Source organism: Melanostigma gelatinosum, assembly GCF_949748355.1.
Source record: "Melanostigma gelatinosum genome assembly, chromosome: 1".
Lineage (NCBI taxonomy): Eukaryota > Metazoa > Chordata > Actinopteri > Perciformes > Zoarcidae > Melanostigma > Melanostigma gelatinosum.
The window spans coordinates 14,310,922-14,337,337 of record NC_136634.1 but is presented as its reverse complement, the minus strand read 5'-3'; the positions used below and the strand labels follow the sequence as shown (position 1 = coordinate 14,337,337).

The window sequence follows — 26,416 nt, the reverse complement described above, 5'->3', positions numbered from 1 at the left end:
GCGTCTCTCTGTTGCCAAGAGAAACGGAAATGATGTCAGACGCAACCGGAAGTGTTAGCGTAGCCGTCATTGTGTTGAGGGCTGTGAGCTGTTTGTCTTCACTGAGAAAATGCCGGAGTTAGCGGTACAAAATGTGGTCGTTCACCCGCTGGTGTTGCTCAGCGTGGTTGATCACTTTAACAGGTCAGTGAGTTCAGTACTCGTGTTTGTTCTTTACACAGGTTGAATGTATAAAATGTCTAGAAGCATAACGTAGCTGCTAAGCTAAGCTAATGCTAGCCCTGCTGAGTCAGAGCCCCATTGAGAGTGAATGCAGACAAGCTAGTTGACGTTAGCTCAGTGAAATCAGTGTAGTTCGTCACCTATTGTCAGAAAACAATGAGTTTAACTTAAATGAATCAATACTGGTAGTCACAATTGCTTAATGTTAGTAGTTGAGTGTGCTGTTGCCTAACGTCACACTCTGATGATATAATCTTGTTATTTATTTCATTAGCGATGGATGACATGAAGGTTTGGGCATTAGCTTACTCAAGCAACCTAGCTAACGACTCAGCCTGTGTGTATGAGTCGAGGCGTTCACATCTGAAAACACCATAGAAATAGAAAATCAATGTAAAATGTAATTCTATGGACAAAACAATGCGGCTCTAACCAGATTATCTGTTCATTTGACGATTCAATCTACAGGATAGGAAAAGTGGGCAACCAGAAACGAGTGGTCGGTGTCCTTCTGGGATCATGGCACAAAAAAGTTCTTGACGTCTCAAATAGTTTTGCGGGTGAGTGACATGAGGACAGCATTATGAGAGAAACGACTTCAGTAAGGAACAGTAAAATAAAGGGAAATAAAACGAGTGGCCAAAGACTTCTTATAATGCAACTCAACAGTATCTTTCAATTCACCCTCCCCGCCTGTTAAATACCCCTAATCTTTCAAACTTAATGTTGACTTTCTGTGATAAATGTGTATTCTTCAATCCTACACTAAGATAACCTAGAAGACATCATCGGCATTTGTAAGACCAACGAAAGCTCCCTCCAAAACCACAGAAAATGAAACAAAATGTGTCATTGTCAGCAGATCATGTGTAACATCAGTGGACGGCCCCTTTTTAAGATATTTCAATATTAGGGGTGTAACGATACGCGTATTCGTATTGAACCGTTCGGTACTCATGACGAACCTTTAAATTTAAAACCTTTATTTAACCAGGTAGTCCCATTGAGATTAAAAATCTCTTTTGCAAGATGTAAGTAACAATACAAGATGTAAGCAAGATGTAAGTAACAATACTACATAACATTAAGGAGCAGTTTTAGTTTTTTATGCTTATGTGTTGCTTAGAAGACACCCCAGAAGATGGGTCACTCAGGTATAGTTCCATCATTGTTCAAAGTCAAAGAATAACTTTATGATGTTAGTTGTAATGAATAAATATATTTTAAAATCAAGTACATTTCTCTGGCATTTATAGTTTTCTACTGTACCGAAACGTACCGAACCGTGGCTCCACTGTATCGTACCGAACCGTGAATTTTGTGAACCGTTACACCCCTATTCAATATGCATTAGACATCATTTTTTACTGTGGATTCCTGCTTTACCCGCTACAGCACTATTTAAAGTGAAATGTAAATTTGCCACAGTCAATTTCTGTAATCGCTTAAATTCTTTGTCGATGTTCCTTTAGTGCCATTTGACGAAGATGACCGGGATGACTCGGTGTGGTTCCTGGATCATGACTACTTGGAGAACATGTATGGCATGTTCAAGAAAGTTAATGGTAATATACTGCCTGCATCTATGTGATTCACTTGTGATTTATGTGATGGTGTTGCCCTGATTTTATACTTGTTTCTTCCTGTTTTTCAGCCAGAGAGAGAATAGTCGGATGGTACCACACAGGACCCAAGTTACATAAGAATGACATTGCCATCAATGAGCTCATCAAGCAGTACTGTACCAATTCGGTATGCAACTGCTCAACTTTTCTCCTCTGCTTAATGTGGATGTGTTGTTACATGACCTTGATCTACTCGTATTCATTCACATGTCATCATTGCTCATATATTTGTGTTTTATCCTACCAGGTGTTAGTCATTATAGATGTGAAGCCCAAAGATCTCGGCCTCCCCACAGAAGCATACATCTCTGTGGAGGAAATCCATGATGTGAGTGAATCATGGATTGTACTGAATTAAAAGTGTTGGGGCTGAGCATTGAATTATTAAATTACATAATAATAATAATTTAGAGAGCTGTAGTTAATTATTTATTTTTTTGTCTCTCTCTTTGGTCTGATTTGTTAGAAAGTCTTCCCAGTGAAAGTTGTCTTTACTGCAGTGTTGTCATCCTTTTACATCTGTTGGTTTCAAACACCACTGAGACTTTTCTTTTGAGGGTTTTTAGTGGAAAACACTTTCGTTTAAAGTAGAATTCGATTTTTTTTCATTGTTGTGATTTACTATTTCTAGGATGGTACACCAACATCCAAGACGTTTGAACACGTCACCAGTGAGATTGGAGCGGAGGAAGCGGAAGAAGTGGGTGTGGAGCACCTGCTCAGGTATAAAAACAAACCTTTGGTTCTCTCACTTTGCTGCACTCTAAATCGTGTATTCGCCATTTTAGTCACAGCAGTAAATAACTGTGATCACAATACAGAGTATAAAAGATACAACTCTACTGCTATTTCATTATGAACTGACTAAAATGATCAACAAATGTAAACACCTTGCAAAACATGTCAAGACATTCATGCCCGTGCCCATCATATCCAGAGATATCAAGGACACCACGGTGGGCACTCTGTCGCAACGCATCACAAATCAGGTTCACGGCCTGAAGGGACTCAACTCCAAGCTGTTGGAGATCCGCTCTTACCTCGAGAGAGTGACGGCAGGAAAACTTCCCATCAACCACCAGATTATCTACCAGCTGCAGGATGTCTTCAACTTGCTGCCAGATGTAAATCTACTGGTAAGTTGTTTTGTGTTTGAGGGGTGTTTACTCTCTATAATATATAGATAGACAGACACACTTGTCTCTTCATGAATAATGTACAATTACAACTGTCACATAACTTTGAATTAATTCATTGGACCAAAGAGACGTGGAGATGAAAATAAATTCACTGAAAACGCAACATCTACATTTATTATTTTTACTTTTATCTCTACCTGAGCAGCAGCTTCTCATTTGATCCACTAGAGGGCAAAGTGAGTCATTTAGTAGAACACACACTGCTGCAGCACATTTGTGTTCAAATGTTGACCAGCATGAACGGACGCTCCCAACAAAGACATTTGTCGACTGGTGGCAGTATTTTATTTGTGTTACTCTGATGATGTTTTCAAAATCAGACTTTGTGATGAACTTTCAACTCTTCAATTATATTGTTTTTTAGTAGTTTTCTTGAGTCAATTGCTAAAATGCTCAACCGACAGTTGTGCATTTGATCATCTTGTGGTTTCTTTTCATATTTAACACTTTTTGGTCAAATGGTTTCAGCATCGCTGTCTAAAACAGAAGTCAGTATGCCTCTGATTTCAATTATTCTATAGCTATCAGATCCTTCTTCATTTTGATATGGACATGATGTGGGTTGTTGTATTGCTTTAGACAAGGGTTTGTGTTCCTGATAATATGTTTGGGTATTTGCAGGAGTTCACAAAAGCCTTCTACCTTAAGACCAACGACCAGATGCTGGTGGTCTACCTGGCCTCGCTCATACGCTCCGTGGTGGCTCTTCACAACCTGATCAACAACAAGATTTCCAACCGCGACGCAGAAAAAAAGGAAGGACAGGAGAAGGAAGAAGGCAAGAAAGAGAAGAAAGACGACAAAGAGAAAAAAGATGACAAAGACAAAGACAAGGAGAAGGAGAAGGAAAAAGGTGACAGTGCCAAGAAAGATGAGAAGAAGAAAAAATGAGTGCCCTCCCTGTAAGGTCTCTCAAACCATTCCATCTTCCTCTGGATGGTGCTCTACTTTCTGCCCACAGCCACAGCTCTGTATGTGGGTCTCAGGCTAAAAGTAGGACTCTATATAGGGAATGGTGTCATTTGAGATTTGGCCTCATGGTCACAAGTGGCACTCGTAGAGACTGTTATTATCGTACAGAGATGATGATGTATGCGTCTTTGGTGTTCTGAACTATGAAAACATGTTTATTCTGTTTTCACAGTTGCCATGCTCCTGGTGTTGGTACAGCACCTGGGGTTGCTTTTTTGTAATATGGAAGAAAAAAAACTTTTGTTTCTGTATCACTCATTAAATTGGGATCATATTAAAAATGGGTTGTTTTTGTATTTTTCACTGTTCCTATTGTATCATTCTAAATTTAAAAACGGTTAGTAATGGTTGTGTTATAGACAGATGTAGGCAGATGTACTGATGTTTGTTTTGAGATCACCTTTATTGTAGTGTTATGAGAGAGCGAACTATACGCAAACATAGCAGTGAAGTCACAGGGAGTGTTTGTGTGAATTTTTCACACAGGGCAGTATAAACTCAGTTATGCTCAGCATGCCAAATTATAGACTGCAAGGGAAATACGGATGAGTTATGTAACTGCGAACCTGCTGTGGACAGATTATATTAAGTGATACAGCTCTAATCAACAAAATTACCACGTAGTGATACCATACAAGCAAAACTAAGCAACAGAATACTAAAATATGGCAATACCACTTCATAAGAGAGAAGAACCAGTTAGAATAAACCCAAATTTGCAAGTGCTTTATCAGCATGACATTTTATGACGGGATTGCAGAAGCATGTTGTGCTTGACGTTATCACTGACCAGAAGTGTTAGAGGTTTAATAACCTCTTAAAATAAATCTGACAACTGGGCAGACCACATCTGCTGATGAGGATCATGTGATATGATTAAAAGCAGTTCAATAGAAGATAAACGGCTTGCACACATTACGTAGGACGCCATCATAAAAGTAAATTAAAATGGGTTAAATTGATATAACACCAAATGTAGTTAAATTACATGTGATGTAATAGTGGGTATCTTGACGTATTTGTGCTTTAAACGTCCAGTTCTATGAACTCAATTCAGAGCACAGATACAATACAACCACACACAGGGAGCAGTGCGGTGCTCTTTAGTGACTGTCATCCGTTATATTTTTAAAACTGCGTCATGTGCAGCTTCTCCAAACGGCTCGAGGGAGCCTACATCGCTGCTACAGTAACCCCCCCCCCCCCCCAAAGAAAAAAACCCGCAGTGTGCAGACTAGTAGTAGTTACCAGTATAGCACATTTCAAGATAGTTCAGGTTGTGTCGGGCAAATCAGATTATTGAGGAGGTAAACTGGATTCTGACGTAAAGGGTTTAAACCCCGGCAGAAGCATCACGTGTGCTGCTCGCGCACAGCAGCAGAAGCAGCAGTCGGCGCAGAGGAGAGCAGCGCGTGCCACCTTCAGTCAACAAGCATCTCTCTCTCTCTCTCTGGACCGGAGCATGACTTCTCACACACACCGCTGCGACTGAACAGGACGGGCGGCAACATGGCCTCGTATCTGCCGGTGAGGCTGCAAACTACTCTGCTCGTAGCTTGTTCGACAATTTGTTTTGGAAATTTGATAACTTGTTCGCTTGTCAGGGTGTGGTAGAGCTCCGCGCGCCGGAGGCCTGCTTTGATTGACTGCAGGTGGTGCGTTACGAGCTTCAGCTTTCCAATCTATAATTGCGTGTTTCAAATGTGCTCCGCCACGTGAGCGTTTGACGTGTGTGTGTGTGCGCGGGGGGTTAAACAGGTGGTTGCGAGGGACGCGAGGAATGGCTTCACTGTGATTGAATGAGTCTCTGGCGCACGTTGTCAGTCAGTGCCAACAGCCGTTTTGCGCCAAGTTGAATATGGCATCTTCTTCTTGTTCCAGATCGCTGATGACGAGAACGGCTATGAGCTGGATCTTTTCTGTGTGCCCAAACATTATGAGAACGATTTGGAGAAGGTGATCATCCCGCATGGACTCATCATGGACCGGTAAGATCAACCCGCACCAAACGTTGAAAATTACTCCTATTTCTGCCCAGTCATCTGTCTCTGACACACACACAGTCACACTGGTTTGTGCTGCTACAGCAGTGCACTGTATTTGTTTGTCAAATCACTGACCACATCCTGAAGTGAATTTGAATGTGTATTTGGGAGGCGTGCATTTAATGTCCAGTGCAGTGCTGTGGAATGCATTGTAAGCAATTACCCTTTAAGTGCACTGTACAGCAAATCCTCCCTGTCCATAAGAACCGAACTACATCCACCGTTGAATACATTTTAACTTTCACTCTCTGATCCAGGACAGAGCGGCTGGCCCGCGACATAATCCAGGACATGGGGGGCCACCACATCGTCGCTCTGTGTGTGCTGAAAGGAGGCTACAAGTTCTTCGCAGACCTCCTGGACTACATTACAGCGCTGAACCAGAACAGTGATACATCAGTCCCCCTGACGGTGGATTTCATTAGGGTGAAGAGCTACTGTGTAAGCCGCCTTTTCTGATTTCATTTCCAGGAACCACGTGTGCCAATGTGAGGTGTGTGATTGTGTGGTCAACAATGAGAACAGTCTTAAATGGGCCTCCGCAGTGTTCAAAGAGATTCTGGATGCAATGTACAGATGTTTAAACCTGTGGTTCAGGTTTGTGGCGAGGTTAATCTAACTGAACACTGAGATGGATAATCTCCTCTTTATTTCCCCTAGAATGACAAGTCAACAAACAGTGTCAAAGTCATAGGAGGGGACGAGCTGTCCAGTCTCTCCGGCAAGGTTAGTCCAGCGGAGTGTGAAACCCTTCAACCACACATTCCTGTAGGGTTGTTCACTTCATCAGCTGTCCTTTCCTTTCTTTTTCTGCAGAATGTTTTGATTGTCGAGGTAAGTGGTTTCTTCTTTATTATGTATTATGTTTAAGTGATATGGATACAATATGTAGATGTACATTCATATTGTAAATTACATTTCAAACCCATGTTTCCACATATCAGTCCTGCTCAGTGATAATATAAATACCTTGGTATAAACACAATGGAATATTCTATTTATAGTTGAAAAAAACGACATACATTGTCATGTTTCGCAAACTTTGTAATGATTTACATTCCAAATGCATTTGTTGGTCTTTTACAAATGAAATCTCCGACATTGTTTGAGATAAAAACGCCACGGTCTGTTGTATTAATGTCATGTTTTAAGTAATGCTTCTTTGTGTTTATGCCTCCACTCTGATGTGTCGTGCATTATAAAAAGGATATTGTAGAGACGGGAAGGACGATGCAGACGCTCCTGTCCCTGCTGAGTGAATGCAATCCCAAGATGGTTAAAGTTGCGAGGTATGCGCCGTCGGACACAGTTTACAGTCCGGGAGGCCGAACAATAGACCTCCACTGTAACTGGCTGCTATGTCTGCAGAGAGTGCACAGAACAGTGCTCTTAGCTAATGGACGCTCTCATTTAGGACTGCATTAGAGATGCAATGTGACGGAGGGAGGGAGCAGCTTAAGAGTTAATCTGCTGCACTAATTTAACTGCACTGTGGCGTAAGAGGCCATTTCTCTTGTGTATTCCTGATAGCTGGTTTCCAAACAGGAAATGTGTTGAAGCAATGTGGGCGTCCTCTGACTTTTCATACGAGACGGTAGTTGTCCATTGATCTACTGTATATGACGGCAGTTATTTCTTTTGCTTTGATGCTGGCCCTGTATTTATAGCCAATGTGTCTCTTGCCAAGCCTCTTTTGGGATTAACAATTCTTAAAGGGGCAGTTTAACCAACTCAAACATTTCCCTCTTAGAAATGCAGATAGTTCCTCTTCCAGCTGAGGGTTAGCGATATCTACCGCTGACATTTCTGCTGCCGCCCCAATTCAACAGAGCTGAATAGTATTTCATTTACGGATGATGTTTGAAGAACTCAAAGTCCCCGCTAACCAGAGACATTAGTTGGCTTTCTATGAACTGTTTTCTTTTAGAACCATTTGTCCCGTAGAGTTAAAATGCGACTGTACTGTACATAAAGATACACTTTAATATATATATCTTTATATACACTGACTCATCAAGACAGACGACCACCACTTGGCCTGTTCTAACATTGCATCCATGCATGTTGAATACCGGTAGGCTCCGCACAGAGAGCTCGATCCTGAACCGGGAACATTTGTTTGGCCACGGTGCTCTTAAGGTGTGCCGAGATCAATCTGTGCCACCTGTCGGTATTAACACCTGCACTGACAATGTTTAGGTGACAACTGCTCTTTCTCTTTGCCGTGTTAATTTCTCTTGTAGGGCTTTTGTTTCTTATACGCGCTGCGTTTGGTTTGTCATTCCAGCCTCCTGGTGAAGCGGACCCCGAGGAGCTCAGGGTACAGACCAGACTGTGAGTGCCTGTTTCCTCACCTCACACGAAGACATGTTGTCTCTGTTCATTTCATGCTAGTCACTCACATGTGGGCCCGGCTCTTTGAAGGGCTGCTGAAGCGTTATTTAAAGCTGTTTTCCATGCGGGATTAACAGTCATTTCAGCAAAAATGTCCTCCAAATGTAGCTGAGCATGGCACTTATGCAGTAACGCATGCCTGATAACCCCCTGCTCACACTGTCTCTGATTATGTAAGGCTTTTAGGTCTGAGTTGGATAATCTCTTTAAGATTGTCCCTGAAGGGCAGCTGTTACTGTAAGCGTTTTGACTTCCCCCTACACGGCACTGACAGCTTAAGTACAACCTCACACAGGCGGTAAATTAGCAACATCTATTCGCTCACAGAGCTTCTAATAACGGTAAATGTTTCCGCATCTCATTTTAGATCGGCCTGAGAGTTTTTCAGTTTGTTTTCTTTATATGACTCGTGGTGATGGGGTCTATATATATTTATTTCAGACATTGGTTTTGAGGTGCCAGATGCCTTTCTGGTGGGCTACGCTTTGGACTACAACGAGTACTTCAGAGATCTCAGTGTAAGTTTGCTGCATGTGATCACTTCAGGTGACGATGAGACACCTTGTGATACAATAGCTGTTTCAATTCCATGCTACGTTTTAGTTGTGTACAGTATACTGATTCTCAGTGTACTGTTTCTGCAGTTGGCAAACACAACATGCATGATGTATATCAATCAAACTGGGCCCTTGAAATGCCACTGCTTACACTAAGAAAAAAAGATTGTAATCCTAAATATTTAACACTCATTTTTTTTAAACCTCAAACCTGTTTCACCACTATCTGCAGTTTATTTAAATATTTTGCAACTGAATAGCTCCTTCATTTACTTTTTGCATTATGAAAGAATAATGTGCATTAACAGAAGATGAAAGAATCAAGCATTGATTCTGTAGCTTTTCCTTACCTCTTTCAAATGTAATACCATTTATTCTTACAAAGGTTTAAACACGATGAATCAAAACCTGTCTTAAAATCCATCGTGTCTATTTTGTGGTTAATTGTAAAATGTAAAAACCTCCAGATTTTTTTTATTTTTGTTTTTAAAGGGTGACATTTCCAAAAACAATACAGAGCACATGACCCTGGTCTCCTCAATGGAAGCTATAGCAAAGGACTAGCTGTACAACATGTTTAATTGTTTAATCAGAACATAGAAATGGAAATTCACTAAACATGAATTCACAGTCCTTGTTTACTTTTGTTTCACAGCACATCTGTATACTGAATGATCAAGCAAAGGAGAAGTACAAAGTATGAGTGGATCAAGTGTTGCCGGGGCGACGACTGGAATCAGGATGAGGACCAATGATCAACTGTCTGGAATCTTATTTAATTTTCTACATTAAAAACCCACAAGTTGTGGGTTGTAAATAACTTAATTTCTCCTCCATTGAATACATGGGGATCAGTTATGTATTGTGAATATTTTGGTTGTTAATTTTGAAATGATTTATTCACTTTTGTGTATACTTTACCTGTAAATTGCAGTTGTATCTTGGAGGTAGAAAGAAGAATGTCATTTGTTTGAATCGCACTTTGTTCAGTCATATTTAAGGAGGCTTCAGTTTGTTTGTTTCATCTCCTCATGCCATGGATGTAGCGTCATGCCATAAAATGACTGACTTGGAATGTACCGTATGTTTTATTTCACATCTGACGTTTTCATCGAGGACCTGTATACAGCAATATAAATATCGTTCAATCGCTCAATCCTGTTTTCATCCACGTGATTCTCTTTGTGTTCCCATTTCATGACACGTTCATGCTTATTCATGAGCAGCGAAAGTGTAATTGCGCATCTACGGTGTCCTGATGGCTAATTGTGGCTATCGAGACAAGTCGTCGCATATACAATGACGTCATTATTATGAGTTTGTTGTGGTCGTGTCCATTATGGTCCAGAGGGTAGATTGTAAGCAAGACTCTTGCATGCCACGCTGCGGTCTCCTAAATAGTGGGCGAAGATGCTTTTAAGATATTTCTGAGCCGACCCTGTCGGTAAAGGTTGTGTTATCCGTCGTATAAATGGTAAACGTGTTATCTTAACGTTAATACTACAGGAACTCATTGGGATAGCCTTTGACACACATGTTGTCCTAGTTGTGCTACGGTTTCGTGCTGTACTCATAAGTGACGCCATAAGTCTGCTTCCAGTTTGGACTCCTAGTGTATATTAAGTTTAAGTATTTTATTGTTGCTGTCCTTCACCTTTCCGTTTCTACCATGCACATTAAAGAGAAGACGATAGCCATTTTAAAGCAGTTTGACGTCGGAAACAAGCTCGCGTCTCTTCCGCTGCTGCCCAAAGCCTCGGTGCTCATCCCGCTGATGGTGAAGAACGGAGAGCTGTGCACCCTGATGACCCTGCGTTCAAAGGAGGTGAGGAGTGGATGTCGATCATGGGTGGACTAAGCCGTCTCTTTAATCTAACTCCACTCTTGACTGACGTGTGTGTGCGCAGCTGCGGACCAGCGCTGGAGAGGTGTGTTTCCCTGGAGGGAAGAGAGACCCCGGAGACAGAGACGACGTGGACACCGCTCTGAGAGAGGCCGAGGAGGAGATCGGTCTACCGGCTGCTGATGTTCAGGTGGTCTGTAGGCTGGTCCCCATCATCAATAAGGTAGGACGATACAAATGGTTCTTGCCTTTCATGGCATCAGCTGCTTTGGGCCCACCTCTTTACCCCCCCTCCCACCTTCATCTCCTAACAGAGTGGTCTGCTGGTGACCCCGGTGGTTGGCTTCATCGATGAGTCATTTTGTCCCAGTCCAAACCTGGCTGAGGTCAGCGCCGTGTTCACAGTCCCTCTGGACTTCTTCACCAGTGACAAGGACCACTACGCCACCCACGGTGCTGCTGGGATGATGGGGTTGCTGCACTCCTTTTATTTTGTGGACCCCGACTCAGGAAGCCAGTATCACATCTGGGGCCTCACTGCCCTCTTTGCCATCCTGGTCGCTGCGCTTGCTCTCAGGAGGATGCCTGAGTTTGATGTTGGTTTTGACCCCGAGCATCAGTTATCCTTCTTCCAACGGATTCTACATAGAAAAACTAGTAAACTATGACCAGCCGGTTTCCTGATGTCTCGAATGCATTTGTCATCATTTACGGCATTAATTGCGAGGATAAGAGTGCAACGTGTAACTTTACTTGAATGCATTATTTGCTTAAAAAGATTAATATGAAAACCTGTCTGAGCTTTTTATAACTCGTGCATCTAAAAGAAAGCGGGACTATTAAAGGAGCGAATCAAGACGTTTACATTTTTATTAATTCATTTAATGTAGCAGCAGGACTACAGATAAACAGAAGAGTATACAAATGTCCAGACCAAGGCAAAGTACATGTTAATAATAGTTCAGATGTATGATAACACACTGGGGTTGACCTTCGTCCCGACCGCGGGGTCTTAAGGCCAGATACTGAAGCTCAAGCTACACAGAACGGATACAACAGAACTGTTGGAGAATGTGAAATAGAAAAAGCGAACTAGGAAAGAGTGAGCAAAACTGATTACACACGAGATTACAGCTCACACTATTGGCAATTAACAGTTAATTTATCATGGTTGCTCCTTTTTGATCAAGCGTTTCACAGCAACAATAGTAATGTTGACAAGCACAACACAAGAAAGCTCTCCAAAAAAAACCAATCTCCGCGGTCTCGTCCCTTTTACCTCTCTCACACACAAATCTCAGGAGGCATGAAAAACGTTTTTCAACAGAAAGTAACAGACAAGTTGACAATTTACTTGCTGCACAGTATTATCTTGAGTACTTACTCCGATATCCTGGAATGGATATATATATATATATATATAGAGCTTGTTTAGAAATAATAATCCACTGAAAGGGGGACACCAGTAAACACAACGGAGTAACAGTTAAGTTATCAAGGCACACACAGTTCTGTTGAAAGCATCACAATTGAAGTTCAAGATACCCCTGCAGTATATTTCATATTTAAATATACACGGATATTCATCTACATGACTTAAAAGGACAAAACTGATATTTTGTAACAATTTGTGTGCTATCTTCACCACCATTTAAATTAATGTTTCACATGTTGTCAGGTGGAAGTGGCTATTTGAAGAGTCAGACTGAGCGTCCTGGAACTGCTCAAAATGAAACAACTGGACGTGAAACAAAACATGAAATTACACCACAATCCAAAAACAATCTGACAAATGTACAGTGATACAAATGACAGTTGGTGCCAATCCGCCCCACCCTCTGCCTCAAAATATATGTTCTCTAAAAAACTAATTGGTCCGATGTTAGATGTAGAGCAAGCTCTATGTCCACACCATGAGGTAACATTTACATTCATGAAACTGAAGTCACAGGTTTGCTTTCTGTGGCGGTATGGCGTTAAGAGGCATTACTGTCATGTGCTCTTAAACTCCCCAAGGGGAATGGAATGCTTGGAAACATCACTACTGCGCTCGAATCTGATCTACAGTCAATAAATGAGTCAAAGTGCCGTTTGAGATGCATGACATTTAAAAAAAAAAAAAAAAAAAAACCTAGTCCATTGTATTATGGGATACAGGTTGGGTAAAGTCAATGTTTAACCAGTTTAGAGTTAAGTTCCAACATATCTGCTTGATTTCAGTCACACACTTATAATAATCACAATAAACCTGCGCTTCATTTCAGGACCACAGACCAGCAATGATATTCTTTGCTATGAGCATAAACTAAGAACATTTAGTTTTACAAAAATACTCTATTTTTGATACATGGATACAAAATTCTAAAAAAGATAAGTTACTTTTAAAATGGATCACTAATAGCTGCAGGACAAAACAGTATGAATATGAAAATGCAAACAAATGCATATGCGAGCAACACTCTTATAACATTTGAATTCTCAGAAATAGGCTTTTTTTGTTTTTTTTGACAGTGCCAAATTGGCTCCTGTTGTAGATATGGAACGTACAGCAGTGTTATTTTACATGAAACAAAGTAATGTATCAAATTGGTGGAAATGTTAATGAGAGGTCAACTGATCCATGGAACGAAGTACCTTTACATATCTTCTTATAAAACGTGTACTTAAAAACAACATGCTGACTTACTATCCACGTAAGAGCTGCATAACTTAAACAAGCAAGTACAGACGAGTAAACATGAGGGCATTTGAGAGGACACGTATGAGACAAGATGACGGCGATTTACAACAGCAGCTCTGGTGTGCACTCCAGTCTGACCCCACAAAAGCCCGCTCTCTGGACTCAACTGCTCCAAAACGAACGCTCTAGGGTCAGTGCTATTGATAGCAATACATCAGAAGTGCCCATTACTCCTGCACATCTTTTTCTTTTTTTTTTGAATTTTAGGATGGCAAAGGCATGACCCCCCTCCCCCTACCCTGATGTTCTTAGACGAACCAAGTCGGGTCATGACTTCACCTTCCTAGGGGGAAAGAAATTTGGCCTCCTGCACATAGCACCGTAGATAGAACCAAAATGTCAGCCTCTATGTAACAGAGACTTCATTTACCAGTCAACCCCTGTTCACAACACAAGGGACGTTACTGGAAGCCAACTTCACATGGCGCCGGCCGGCACGCGGTACCAACACTGAGACGAAAACTAAAATATCTAACACAACACAAGGTAAAACAGTCTCAAGTGACAGTAACAGTAAATAGTACAAATAGAAACACGATGACAATTCCTTCATTTCAATGCACAGACTAAATGAATCAATGAATATATTTTGGGTGTTTTGTCAGTGTGAGAAACACAAAGGCCTACTTCCCACTCCAACACTGACAAATGACAATGCTTTTGTGGGAATGGCTGTTTGTTTAGACAGACTTGACCACTGAGACTGAATACAAAGAGGAATTCAACAGTGAGTAGACATTCTGTACAAAGCTGTCCTAAACCTCAAGAAGTATTCAGACATGACAAAATGTTAAAATGCTCGGCAAAGATGTATTTACCTTTTACAAAAGGTAACTGCTGTGTGTTATTTCGGGTTTTTAACTGGACGTTTTCCAAGTACAAACTCAGCTGGGTCAGAAGGGAGCTGTGGACAGATATAAGGATTAGCTAGAGGTTATAAAGTGCTTGAGATAAAATGTTTATAAAAACCACACAACACTCCATTTTCACGAGTGGAAAAAAAGCTTCTTTCTATCCACATTGAAGTGGTAGAGGGTTACCAACTTCTTCAAAACAAAAAAGATACACACATTATATCGTTGAGCGCTTCTTCAAATTTCACCAAGAAAGCTTCTACAAGCCCAGTAATGAGGCCTTAAACCTATGAAACCACTGGGAGGGGCCAAATCAACAGGCAAGTCAGTTATGCACACGAGGGGGAATCTCATCGGTGAGTGTTTAATAGTCCCTCCTCTTTCTCAAACACAACACTCATTTTGGTGTGCGATGTCATCTTCTTTTTTTTTGGAGTTGATCATTATTTGAAAGCTCCCGGTAGAGTCTGCACAGCTTCACACTCGTCCATGATTGAGGCAAAACATTCTACAAATGTACTTCATTTAATAGTCATTACTCTTTGAGTAGATTTCAGTCAAAAGTGTTGACGCATGCATATCCGCGTCAAAAGTTAAAAGTGAGTGGGGACATTATTCAATCCCTGCTTCGATGCCGGGTAATGATGAACAAACAGAAACACATCACACAGACCGCCTCTCAGAGTGACGTGGAGTTCATACACTCACTCAATAAGATTCCGCCTTTATCGGACACTTATGTGCAACCTGATATTCACTCCTGGCTGTTTCATCCACTCTGCCTGCTCTTACACACTCAACTCCATCACATTACTTCTCCCATTTCCTTGTTGCTGACATTCTTTGTCCCCTTTCCAGTTTTTACACCAAACCTGGCAGGTTGTTGTTTTTAAAATCATCATCATCTCTTCGGTTCACATTATTAAAACACTCACAATAAAACACTGCATTTCTGAGACTGATGGATAAAGCGGTTATTACAGGCCTCTCTGATCCCGCAAGAGGGGTAATAACAAAGGCGGATTCTTCAATTCAAGGACAATGGGTGTATGAAGGCTTAATTATAAATATTCCATAGAAACGGAGTTACATGAGCTCATAATTTGGGTTTTGGGGGTAAAAGGGGCATTTAAATCTTACATCTTTAAAAGTTTCTAAGTTTTGTGGCATTGACACAAAACACCGCACACCACCGTTCTTGTGTGTCGATGTACGGACGTCTCGGCTACGTATCACTCACTCTCCTTTGTGCCCACATTGTCCAATCATTAATCATCGCCGCTGTAGACTCTCCAGTAGGTCCTAAATTTTATCCATGTTGGACGACGCAGATATCGATGCCTGCAATTGATTCTGTAAGCTGTTCTGCATCTGCGTCTGTAGATTGGTCTGCATTGGAGTTGGCAGGCTTGTTTCTATGGTTGCCTGTAAACTGGACTGCAGAGCCGTCTGTGTGTTTGCCTGCATTGCATTCTGCAGGCTGGTCTGCAAAGCGTTCTCTAAGCTGGACTGCATCTGTGCCTGAAGGGTGTTCTGTAAGCTGCTGTGCATGGTGGCTGGCATTGTGGAGGCAGCTTGGGCCATGGGCTGGTCCAACAGAGGCTGCATGTGGCTGGAGTTCTGGGGCTGGCCCTGAACTGGCAGGGCGGGTCCAGAGGAACCGAGCAGCTGGGGGGAGTCTGGGAGGAAGAGAAAATGAAAATATTCACTATTATCAAACAGTAGGTAAAGGCATAGCCAAAAAAACCCTCTTATTCTCTGTACTTCAGCAGGTGGAGAAGATCAAAATCATCTTACCATTCTGGATGCCAAAAACAAACAGACTGGCCTGCCCTTGTGGGGCCACATTCCCAACCACAGTTGTCTGGAAAAGCTGCTCCGGGGGCTGCTGGCCAGGGTTGGGTACCACACCCACACCCGCCTGTACCACAAAGATGGTCGTGCCAGGGGCCGGAGCCTGGTTGTTCAGCTCCTGTGAGCCAATAGTGCTCTGCAGGCTGGACAGAGAGGTCTGTGGCAAGAACAGCTCCACAGGTTGCGAGCTCTGGACGCTGATGGAACTTGGGCCCACTTGCATCGGCTGCTGTTCCTGGAACAGGCTCTGCTGTTGGTTCTCAGCGGATGTGGAGCTGCTGCCTGACGAGCTCTGGTCTTGGAAGGACATGGGCTCTGCCGGGTCTGGCTGTTGGATTCCACCGCCAATGCTCCCCATAGGTGAAGGGCCTTGGGTCTGCGTGCTGAAGAGAATAGTTGGGGGAATAGCCTGGGGGTTAAGATCGGTGGTGCACATGAGGAGGCCCGTCTGTTGGGGTTGGGACAGCTGGCTCTGGGGGACAGGGTTAACCTGGGAGTGGTTTGGGATACTTTGGAACAAGGAGCTCTGCTGGCCCATTGGAAGCTGTGGTGGCTGCTGTTGGTTCTGCTGCGGAGACTGCTGCTGCTCCATGGGGGTGCTCTGTTGCTGCATTTGGGAAAGCTGAGTTTGGGGTTGGTTCTGAAACATTGCAACAGACTGGGGCTGACCGTTAGAAGTCTCCATTGAGGAGATGAATGCCAGCTGCTGTTGCTGCTGTTGGGGCTGAGGGTTTGGGGACAGGTACAGTGACACCGGAGGCTGCTGCTCGGAGTTCAGACTGCCACTCGTCAGAACAGTCAGCGTATTCTGGAGCAGGGCAGCCTGGACCTGCTGTTGGGAGCCCTGGGTCTCAGCCAGGGGCCTGGGCGACTGAAACAGCTGCTGTGGGGGAGATGTGTGGGATGGAGGCTGTGTTGGGAAGCTGGTCTGAATGGTGAGCAGCTCTCCAGCCTGTTGAAGGAGGGACACTGGCTGCTGTACTTGGGGGGACGAGTGGATCTGGGGTTGAAGCAACTCAGCCTGAAGGTGCTGCTGTAAATTCTCCAACACCTGCTGCTCTTGTAGTTGTTGCAAGTTGCTCAACGCTTGATTTTGCTGCTGTTGTAGCTGATGTTGTTGTAAATTGTTAAGTATTTGATTTTGTTGTTGCTGATCCGGAAGTTGGATGTTGCTAAGGACTTGTTGTGTCTGACTTTGTTGCAACTGTTGTTGTTGAATATTCTCTATGATTTGCTGCTGGTCTTGTGGCTGTAATATAAGTTGCTGTTGGATCTGCATGTTGCCAAGGACCTGCTGCTGCTGTATGTGTTGCTGCTGAAGGTTACCAAGGATTTGATGTTGTTGCTGCAGTTGTTGATGCTGTTGAAACTGTTGTTGTATCTGCTGCTGTTGTTGCATCTGTTGTTGCTGTTGCATCTGCTGTTGCTGTTGTATCTGCTGTTGCTGTTGTATCTGCTGTTGCTGTTGTATCTGCTGTTGCTGTTGTATCTGCTGTTGCTGTTGATGCTGTTGTATCTGTTGTTGTTGATGCTGTTGTATCTGCTGTATCTGATGTTGTTGTTGTATCTGTAGCTGTCGCTGTGTTGATAGTGAATTATCTGTGGTTCCCAATCTAAGGCTGTTCATGTTCTCCTGGACATGCTGTTGAAGGGAGTCTGCAGAGGGGGTGGGGCTGTACAGCACAGAGTTGAGCTGCTGCTGGGCCACAGCCGCCTCAAACACCTGCTGGAGCGTGGTGTTGCCTCCAGCCTGGAGCTCCCTCACTGCCCTCTCCAGCTGGGCCACCTCTTCCTGGGGGAACAGGGGAACCTGTGACTGTTGGGGCTGAGAGGGAGTCGCTATCTGGGGCATGGCCACAACTACCACGCCTCCACTATTACTGGAACTCTCAGGAGCTATGCTGTCCTGAGGGTCTCGGAGGAACTGCTGGGGGACTTCTGCTGTCACGGGGGGGATTGTAGTATCGCCCGGCACTGGAAAGGAGGCCGTGGGGGCAATGTCCTGCTTTTGTATGGTGCTGAGAGACTCTAGGCTGGGGAAGACAGGGGGCGCCTGGGCAAGCTCCACGTCTTCAGGTTGGAGGGGCATTGGGCTCTGAAAGGACTCTCCACCGGGATGAGGACCAGAGCTGAGCTCCAGTGTCTGCTGCACCGTGACAAGAGGGTCAGGGGACGGCTAAGGGAGGAAGCAAAGATGTTACAAACTGCATTTCTGAAGAAGACGTTTTCATTCCACTTCTTTTGAGGATGAATGGTATCTTACCTTGAAGTCATCCGTGCACGGTGGATTACTCGACACTTCCATCGGTGTGTCCTCTTGCCGTTTGGAAGGCGGAGCAGAGCTGTCAGTTTGCTCAGATGATAAAGATTTGATCTGGCCATCAAATATACAAGTCTTGACCAGACAGGGCCCCTCTGTTTTTACTGTCCGGACATTTGAGTCGTCAGCTGTGTGTGAGAGAGTAAACACAGGAGAGCTGTAAGTCTGTGAGGAGACCACGCCCTTACAATACCGACACCTTTCGTGCAAACGCATCTGCTGGAACTGGAACTGATTCATACAACCAATGCAAGTAGCATTTCCCCTCACATAATAATATGGTAACAGTATCTTAAGAATGGGAGGAGCACACACTACCGCTGGAGGCTGTACCTGAGTCTGGAGTATAGGTGAAGGGCTGGGGTTCATGTGATCTACCAGCATTGGTCATTACGAAGATTCCCACAGAAACAGGAGAAGTGACCGTCTGGTTGTGGAACGGCGGCACTGTCACTATCAAATGGTTCTGGAAAACATTAGAGATCCAAAAGTTAAATCACAAATTCAGTAAAGTCCCACGGAGAGCATGGTGAGTGAAGGCAGGTTTCAGACTGCAGCTTATAGTTATTCAGCTGCATTTACCTGATGGAAAAGGTCCATGTCAATCTTTGCCTCAGCCTGCCAGGAATTATCATCTGCAAATAAAACAAATTATTTTTCTTCTTCTGTCATCAGAGGTTTACATGCAGAAAAACCGGATCCACACAAATCCCACTGAGACAAAGACAACCACTGACGACATCAAGCGGGCTACAGCACCTGCGATATTCTCCTGAAAAATAACTTTGGTTCCTTTGAGGAAGTTCTTTCCGATGATAAAAACTTCCTCTCCTCCTCTCACTGAGCCGCCGTGAAGACTCTTCTTCAGGATCTCTGGAACTCCTGCTGGCTGGGCTGGAGGAGGACACAACAGTCAATGTTTGCCAGAAGGCATGTGGAAGACAAACAGAAAGAAAGGCAGTTCTACAGCCTGATAAGACCAATGCTCTACGGCCATCCTCCTTAATGCGACGCGTGACAACAGAAAAACACCACACATCAGTGGAAACGCAGCCTCCCCCGGCCTTTAGCCTCATGAAGCCTGGCAGTGGCTGTTTGTAGCTTAAGACGGATGTTTACAACTACTCACTGCAGAGGATGGGCGATGAGGCGACCTGTAGAGTAAGTACTGATCCATCGGGTTGGGAGATGCTGACTCTGAAGGCCAGCCTGGCCCGTGTGCTCTTCTTCTTGGACCCTGCCACACCAATACGGGCCTCCACATCTGCATTACGCAGCTTCAAAATTCCTACACGGTCCACCCTGTAGAAACAGCCACGGATGAGGAAAACATGACGCACTGAGAACGTCTTAAACATCCACACGGTGTAAGTATAAACCAGCAGCGATTATCCTCAAAAAAAAATAAGCCCTTACGCGAGTGTCATGTCACTGCTGGGCTCCAGAGGAATCTCAATGACAGTGGTGCCCTCTATGTCCACCTCCTTGCAGGCAGTGGTGTTGCGTCCCGTCACTCTGCACGCCTGGTAGAAACCGTGAGGCTTCACTCTGCCTGCATCATTTGCAACAAACACCTGCAGCACAACTGGCTCACTCACACCTTCCAACTGGGGACAGAAAAAAAACGAAGGAATTGTGTGTTAATAACTTCAATTGACCCTCACTAACAATAGAAAGCATACGGCCATTAAAGAAGGAAGTGGTTTCAAACCAAAGAGAGTCAGATCTTCTTTCTCCTTGGATCTCACAAAAGTAAACAAGGGAAATACACATCTTAGTGGAAGAAATGTTCTATTATATCACAAAAGATGAATATTAGTTTGTTCAAACATCTTGACTACATGTACGCTGATACATATCAGGGTCGTTGAATTGAGTGAGTCGTACTTCACACACAGAAGCAGCTGGGAGCCGTTTAACAGAAGTGCTCTTCCTTCACTTCCCTGTGCCGACTTATCAGTAAAAGGTAAAGTTACTATAGGATGATCTAGTTCTCAATTCTTTGCCCTATGAACATTGGGTCCGTTCTTTTGATTTGTCAAAAAACTTTGAACCATACAGAAACCGGGAGGCTATCCTGTAAAGTAAAGCTCTTGAAGATGGGTGTTTAGTGGGTGAATGCTTCTGATGCGTCTCCACTGGCATGAGCGTTCTCTTGTGGAGCACAGTACTCAACACCCCGTGTATTTTTGCCCGTATTCAGACACTTCGGTGGTAATCCCCCCCCCCCCCCCCCCCGTGTTCAAGAAGCAGCAGGTGGCCTTCTGTGTCAAACCTTGACAGTAGGGAATCCCTGCTGTGTGCGGTCTTTGACAGAACCTCTGCTGCCCTCTGTCAAGTAGCGAGCTCTGTGCTGGGTCTCTGGCTGCACCAGGATCTTTAGCTCTTTCCCATCACTCCTCTGGGGGTACTGAGTAGACAGTGACCCTCCCTTCACTGCAGGTCCTGACTCAAGAGAGCTGCGGGGCAAAAAAAGAAGAATACGTGACAACATTAATACGACTTCTCGAAATGAAAGGACATTTACTGTATTCCTACAGATTGAGATGCTGCGTTGGATAAGGGGGTCGCCCCACCTGGCTATGGGACTGTTCTTGTCTGTGCCCAGCTGGGATAGGACAAAGTGAGGGGCCTTGGCGCTGTCAGCATCAAACACATCCATGCTGTCCTCCGGAGGAGCGGGCTTGGGCCCGGGTCGTTGGCGGGGGGTGCGTTTCCGAGACTTGCGCGGCACCTCCGTGTTGTCGTTGTAGGAGACGGAGCTGATCAAGCTGAAGTTGGAGACGGAGTCATCAGCCCACATGCTGCTGCTGTGCTCGGAGTCTGGACCCGTCGGACCAGATACGGCAGGCTCGTCCTGGCTAGACATCTGGCTGTCGTCAAATAGGTCCTCGGGTGGCGGGGATATGCTCAACACGGGCCTCCGTTTTGATGGGGTGTTCTGAGGCTGCTGGGCTCCTAGCCCCGACAACACTCCTGACCCTATGTCTCCTGTTGCAGTGTTTGCTCCACCGTTGCCTCTGCTGGGGGCAGATGCAGCACCCTCCATAACTTGAATCTCCGAAGCTCCAGCGCCATCCCCTCCGGTGGAGTGGAGATGCTGGGGACCCTTGAGATGGTCTGAAGACGAGGTAGAGGAGCCAGTGGATGAGACTCCCATGGCCAAGGATGAAGAGGTAGAGGGGCTGGAGGTGGAAGAGGTGGCATCTGTAGTAGCATATACAGATAAATAAGTTAGTACAGACGCTCAGCACAGTGCAGGCTAGCAGTCCCATTCAAGCAGCTGAATTTGTGCATGATTTGTATTGATTTCCCCTCTTCCCAACTCTAATTTCAACAGACTGTTGTGGGTTACATATACGCTCTCACTGTGCATGCGAGAGCCGTCAAGAATTGATCAAATGTTCTGAAGTTAAAGTTGAGAAGGGTACTATAGGTCCCACAATGTTTTGATTCCTACGAAACGTTTTCTCAATTAAAATCAAGGTGACAGAACTGACATGCTTTGTTTACAAAAACAAAAGCAAGCTACAAATCGTTACATACACATTGCCAGAAAGAAACACAACTAAATTTGCTTCAAACTTTCTTTGTACAGCCAAATTTGCAAGCTGGTAATGTGGCACCAAACTAAATTTGCCAGGGTTATAGTACAGTTTGTGCAATGTGCATTCAGTAGTAAACAGTAGTTTGCGCATGCCAATTGGAAGATTTGGTTGGGACTGAGCGTAGCCATGGAGACAGAATAAACAAGCCTCTGACCTATGGAGCAGTGAACTGCAGACCATTTTATATGCAGACACTCCCTGCCTCAGAGGGAACTTCCTGCAATAAAAACGAGACAGCCAATGAGCAACAAGAGAGCTGATCATTCACGATTCAATTTCTGTCAATCAGTAAATCGGATGAGTGTATATACTGAAGGAGTAACTTCTGAAATTGATCATTTATAGACATCTTGAAGCATGTGTGGTAAATAATGACGGACATTACAGTAGTCATGCTTTTGATCAGCACTGCTTAGGGCCAGCTGGGTCAGACAGGATAGTTAAACGGTAGCATTAACAGAAAGCGCTCTCTCCAACACTGCTGACCGGTTCATTTGCTCTCTAGACTCAAGACTAGAATCCTTCAGAGTTTAGCTGATGTTGGCTGCCCTGAACCATGATCCAAGATCAGACCGTGTTCCTTTGGTTCACTGAAGGATATTTAAGGACAGTCCAATGCTTGCTAGGGGCAACTTCACGGTTTCATAAAAGAGACGAACCTTCATAACTCCCGACAGTACCGACTGATCTGTAACATGGGAGTAGATGAATCATTGAGCTCAACAAATGATCCGATGACCTACGATGAGTGTGTAAACGAGTATGTGTGAATGACAATGTGCATAGAGAGAGAATGTGCACAGGCTGGTTCTCCTTTTGCCACTCTGTTGAAATATTTAATAACAAAGCGTATTAAACTACCCTGGGACCATCAGAGATATATATATATATATATATATATATATATATATATATATATATATATATATATATATATATATATATATATATATATATATATATATATATATATATATATATATATATATATATATATATATATATATATATATATATATATATATATATATATATATATATATATATATATATATATAATGTCATAACATGAGGGATGTCTGGGATGACATCCCTCAGGCCTAAGCCAAAGGAACATACATGGATCAGCAGTATTGGTTGTACTGCATGCACCTGAATATAAGTTTTTTTTTAAACTGCCTAAAAAGCAGAATGAAATGAAAGCATTTAGCACAAGCATCACATTGGAAACACAGTGCTGCTGAAAACAATGAGTGAAATGAGAAAGAACAAGCTGTGTTAGCATGCCGTTCATGCACAGTCACAGTTACTCGGAGCTACGTTTTCCAGGAGAAGACGGTGTGTGACTTGTATTACATATAGAAGCCATTACGATTCTTACGTTACAGTCACTGCCACTAGCGAGGTACAGGTTAGTAAGATAGCAGAGTTTAAGAGCTGGACTAAAACTATACTCAGCTATTTCTTCATTGATAAAGTGAACTGGTAAAGAGCTGCAGGCACGTATTGCAGTTGCAGCTTTGAGTGAATATCAAAGCCCCAACATACAGACTCAAGGTAAGCGATGCCTCTTCCCATGACGCTGGTCCCCTAACGCAGACATGTTCAACAAGCCAACAGACTGCACTCACCAAAACAATGACAACAGATTTCCACCAATCGGTGGTTCCTTTAATACAGCTTGAGAAGCTCAGAAATATATTCATATACAGTTCAAGTCCAGCTGTAAAAATCCCCTTCAACTCTCTGGCCCCCACCCCCCAATGGGAACCACCCTGACCTCATGGAAGTGAAATCTAATATGCCCCGGCCTTGCTATGCCAGCAGTATTAAAGTACCAGTGCTGAGAGAGAGATATATATATATATATGTAGAAAACTATAAATGCCAGAGAAATGTACTTGATTTTAAAATATATTTATTCATTACAACTAATATCATAAAGTTATTATTTGACTTTGAACAATGATGGAACTATACCTGAGTCTTCTTAGCAACACATAAGCATAAAAAACTAAAACTGCTCCTTAATGTTATGTAGTATTGTTACTTACATCTTGTATTGTTACTTACATCTTGCAAAAGAGATTTTTAATCTCAATGGGACTACCTGGTTAAATAAAGGTTTACAAAAAAAGAACTGGTGAAAGGGTGAAGTTGCCCCCAGACACTGATACAAGCCCATATGAGTTTCTTCACCGCCGCTATCTCCGGGAATAGTTTGGCAAGGGGAAACTGATCCCGGATCATGGTTTTCATGAACTGAGCAGGTAGCTTACCTGAAGCCAAGGCTGCAGATGGGAGAGGTCCCGCCTCTCCCCCACTCTTCTGGCTCATGGTGGGCGGGTCCGTCTGGGTGGACGACGGCTGGAGCTGGAGCTCTTTGGGGAGGAGGTCATATACCGACTCTGTCACAAAGGATGAGCAGGAGAAGACAAATTAGGTTTTGAAAAACAGAAAGCTGATTGTTCTTTATGACAGGACTAAACAGCTAGAAAAGACGATCCACTCTTCACGAGGAGAACTTTTCTCTGAGTTCAGAAGTTCTGTTTTAAGCCTGATTGCCCATTTAAGGACAGAGAGGTAATTATGTACTTATGATTGGCCAAAAACTGAACCCGGTGCAGAATTGCCTCAAGATGCAGTACCACTAATGACAGCCAGACACGGGCTCCAATGTTCAGACTGCTGAACTCAATTCAGAAGGACCCAACAGAGTAAGCAATCCTTAAATGGGATGGAAAGCAAACCCGCGTCTCACCATCACTTTTTCCTACATACACAAAAAAAAAAAAAACTCAGCTGTCAACACCAACACAACACAGGCTATCTTATGATGAACTAAATTAGCCTCCCATGAGCTAAATGTAGCACAACCCACAGAGACATTCCTTGATATCTGATGGTAATACGACTCCTCGTAGCGTATTACCAAGCCACTGCAGCTACACCGGAATGAGCTGCACTCGATGGCAGATAAACACAGGATTGGGTAGTTTGGTTGCTTAGAAACAGGCACCCATCAACACCCTGACATGGATATTTCAGCTGTGCATCGGCGGCACCGAGCATGTGTAGCAGTCATCTGATACTCAGCTATGACTTAGCACTGACAAGACACATGATCTGGCACTTCTGTGACGATGCTGTTGAGGGAGTGACAACACAAAATCCCCACAGCTTACAACAAAGAGCCACACAGTGCTGTAGTTCACACGGACGGGCCAAACGTAACGCACGGAGATGGAGGCCAGCTCCATTCTTCATCCATAGCTAATGGGTTTTATATAGAGCTGAACGGCGTTAGCTTTTTTGGTGCTCCAAGTGCCAACAAATTACATTTTTTTTTAAAACAACTCATCAGCAATGTTTCTTTCCAAATATAGAAAGAGCTGTGATAGACTAACTGAAAAACTTTGCTGTGAAGACACTTCACAATGACACCTATAGACTGTTGTTAGAGTGATCTGTCCCTCTAAACCATGACAGTGTATTTACACACATAGCAACGTGTGCAGGGTTCTCACGAGAATCCTCCATCTGTGTCTGTTGTGCTTTGTTGAGAAGAGAGAGAAGAGTCTTTGTGCATGGATGATGCACTACAGATTGACTGGCAACCCGACATGACCTCAGCCTTGACCGGTTCACACAGGAGATGTGTGCATGCTGTGGATCGAGCACCGAGTGCACGTTCAACCTGCCTGGAGCCCGTTCATATGCAACGAAGAGCACTCGCTGAGAAATGCATGTCGTCACCATTCACAGACTCGCACCACATCTGCAGCAGTGAGTTATTAAAAAAAAACGGAATTATATTATATAATAAAGAGAACAGAAATGCCTGTTCACTGCGTTTGGCATCTAGTTTGGATGACAGGCAATGGACGGGTCAAAAGGAGACGACACTGGGTTAAACTATATGTCACCGTGCTGGTCTAAATGGGGCATACATGTTAGTCATTAATCATTTGCTACACCTTCCTTCTTTCTGCATACATGATTTACCCCAAATGTAAATGAGCAGTCTGCATTTCATTCAGTGTTTCCAACTCACGCATGTGCCCGACTGGTCGGGGAGGGAACAGTAGGCAAAACAGTGTTTGGAGACAATGTGTCGAATTACGTTTTGACTCAAAAAGTGCTTTAATGAAAAGCTCCATCCATCTACATGAAAACATTCAAC

The 26,416-nt window shown here is 43.6% G+C and overlaps 4 protein-coding genes across 4 annotated transcripts; 3 read left to right on the top strand and 1 right to left on the bottom strand.

The window, feature by feature from the left end:
- Positions 1–46: 46 nt before the first annotated feature.
- psmd7 (proteasome 26S subunit, non-ATPase 7) lies at positions 47–4,299 on the top strand. Its single transcript, XM_079269910.1, has 8 exons — positions 47–183; positions 691–782; positions 1,695–1,787; positions 1,877–1,974; positions 2,095–2,175; positions 2,479–2,570; positions 2,785–2,983; positions 3,668–4,299. The coding sequence occupies exons 1-8, from the start codon at positions 110–112 to the stop codon at positions 3,935–3,937; spliced, it is 999 nt and encodes a 332-aa protein (XP_079126036.1). The 5' UTR covers positions 47–109; the 3' UTR covers positions 3,938–4,299.
- Positions 4,300–5,266: 967 nt separating this feature from the next.
- Positions 5,267–10,160, top strand: hprt1l (hypoxanthine phosphoribosyltransferase 1, like). The gene is made up of 9 exons (XM_079272944.1): positions 5,267–5,545; positions 5,900–6,006; positions 6,321–6,504; positions 6,724–6,789; positions 6,880–6,897; positions 7,270–7,352; positions 8,351–8,397; positions 8,899–8,975; positions 9,670–10,160. The coding sequence occupies exons 1-9, from the start codon at positions 5,528–5,530 to the stop codon at positions 9,715–9,717; spliced, it is 648 nt and encodes a 215-aa protein (XP_079129070.1). The 5' UTR covers positions 5,267–5,527; the 3' UTR covers positions 9,718–10,160.
- Positions 10,161–10,365: 205 nt separating this feature from the next.
- Positions 10,366–11,635, top strand: nudt7 (nudix (nucleoside diphosphate linked moiety X)-type motif 7). The gene is made up of 3 exons (XM_079281019.1): positions 10,366–10,839; positions 10,922–11,080; positions 11,172–11,635. The coding sequence occupies exons 1-3, from the start codon at positions 10,684–10,686 to the stop codon at positions 11,523–11,525; spliced, it is 669 nt and encodes a 222-aa protein (XP_079137145.1). The 5' UTR covers positions 10,366–10,683; the 3' UTR covers positions 11,526–11,635.
- An 82-nt stretch (positions 11,636–11,717) lies between these two features.
- Positions 11,718–24,624, bottom strand: LOC306783767 (uncharacterized protein). The gene is made up of 11 exons (XM_079277570.1): positions 24,513–24,624; positions 21,202–21,832; positions 20,901–21,084; positions 20,042–20,232; positions 19,755–19,927; positions 19,385–19,519; positions 19,208–19,260; positions 18,959–19,091; positions 18,569–18,753; positions 16,249–18,481; positions 11,718–16,130 (listed from the first exon to the last, which is right to left on the bottom strand). The coding sequence occupies exons 1-11, from the start codon at positions 24,568–24,570 to the stop codon at positions 15,754–15,756; spliced, it is 4,353 nt and encodes a 1,450-aa protein (XP_079133696.1). The 5' UTR covers positions 24,571–24,624; the 3' UTR covers positions 11,718–15,753.
- Positions 24,625–26,416: the final 1,792 nt, after the last annotated feature.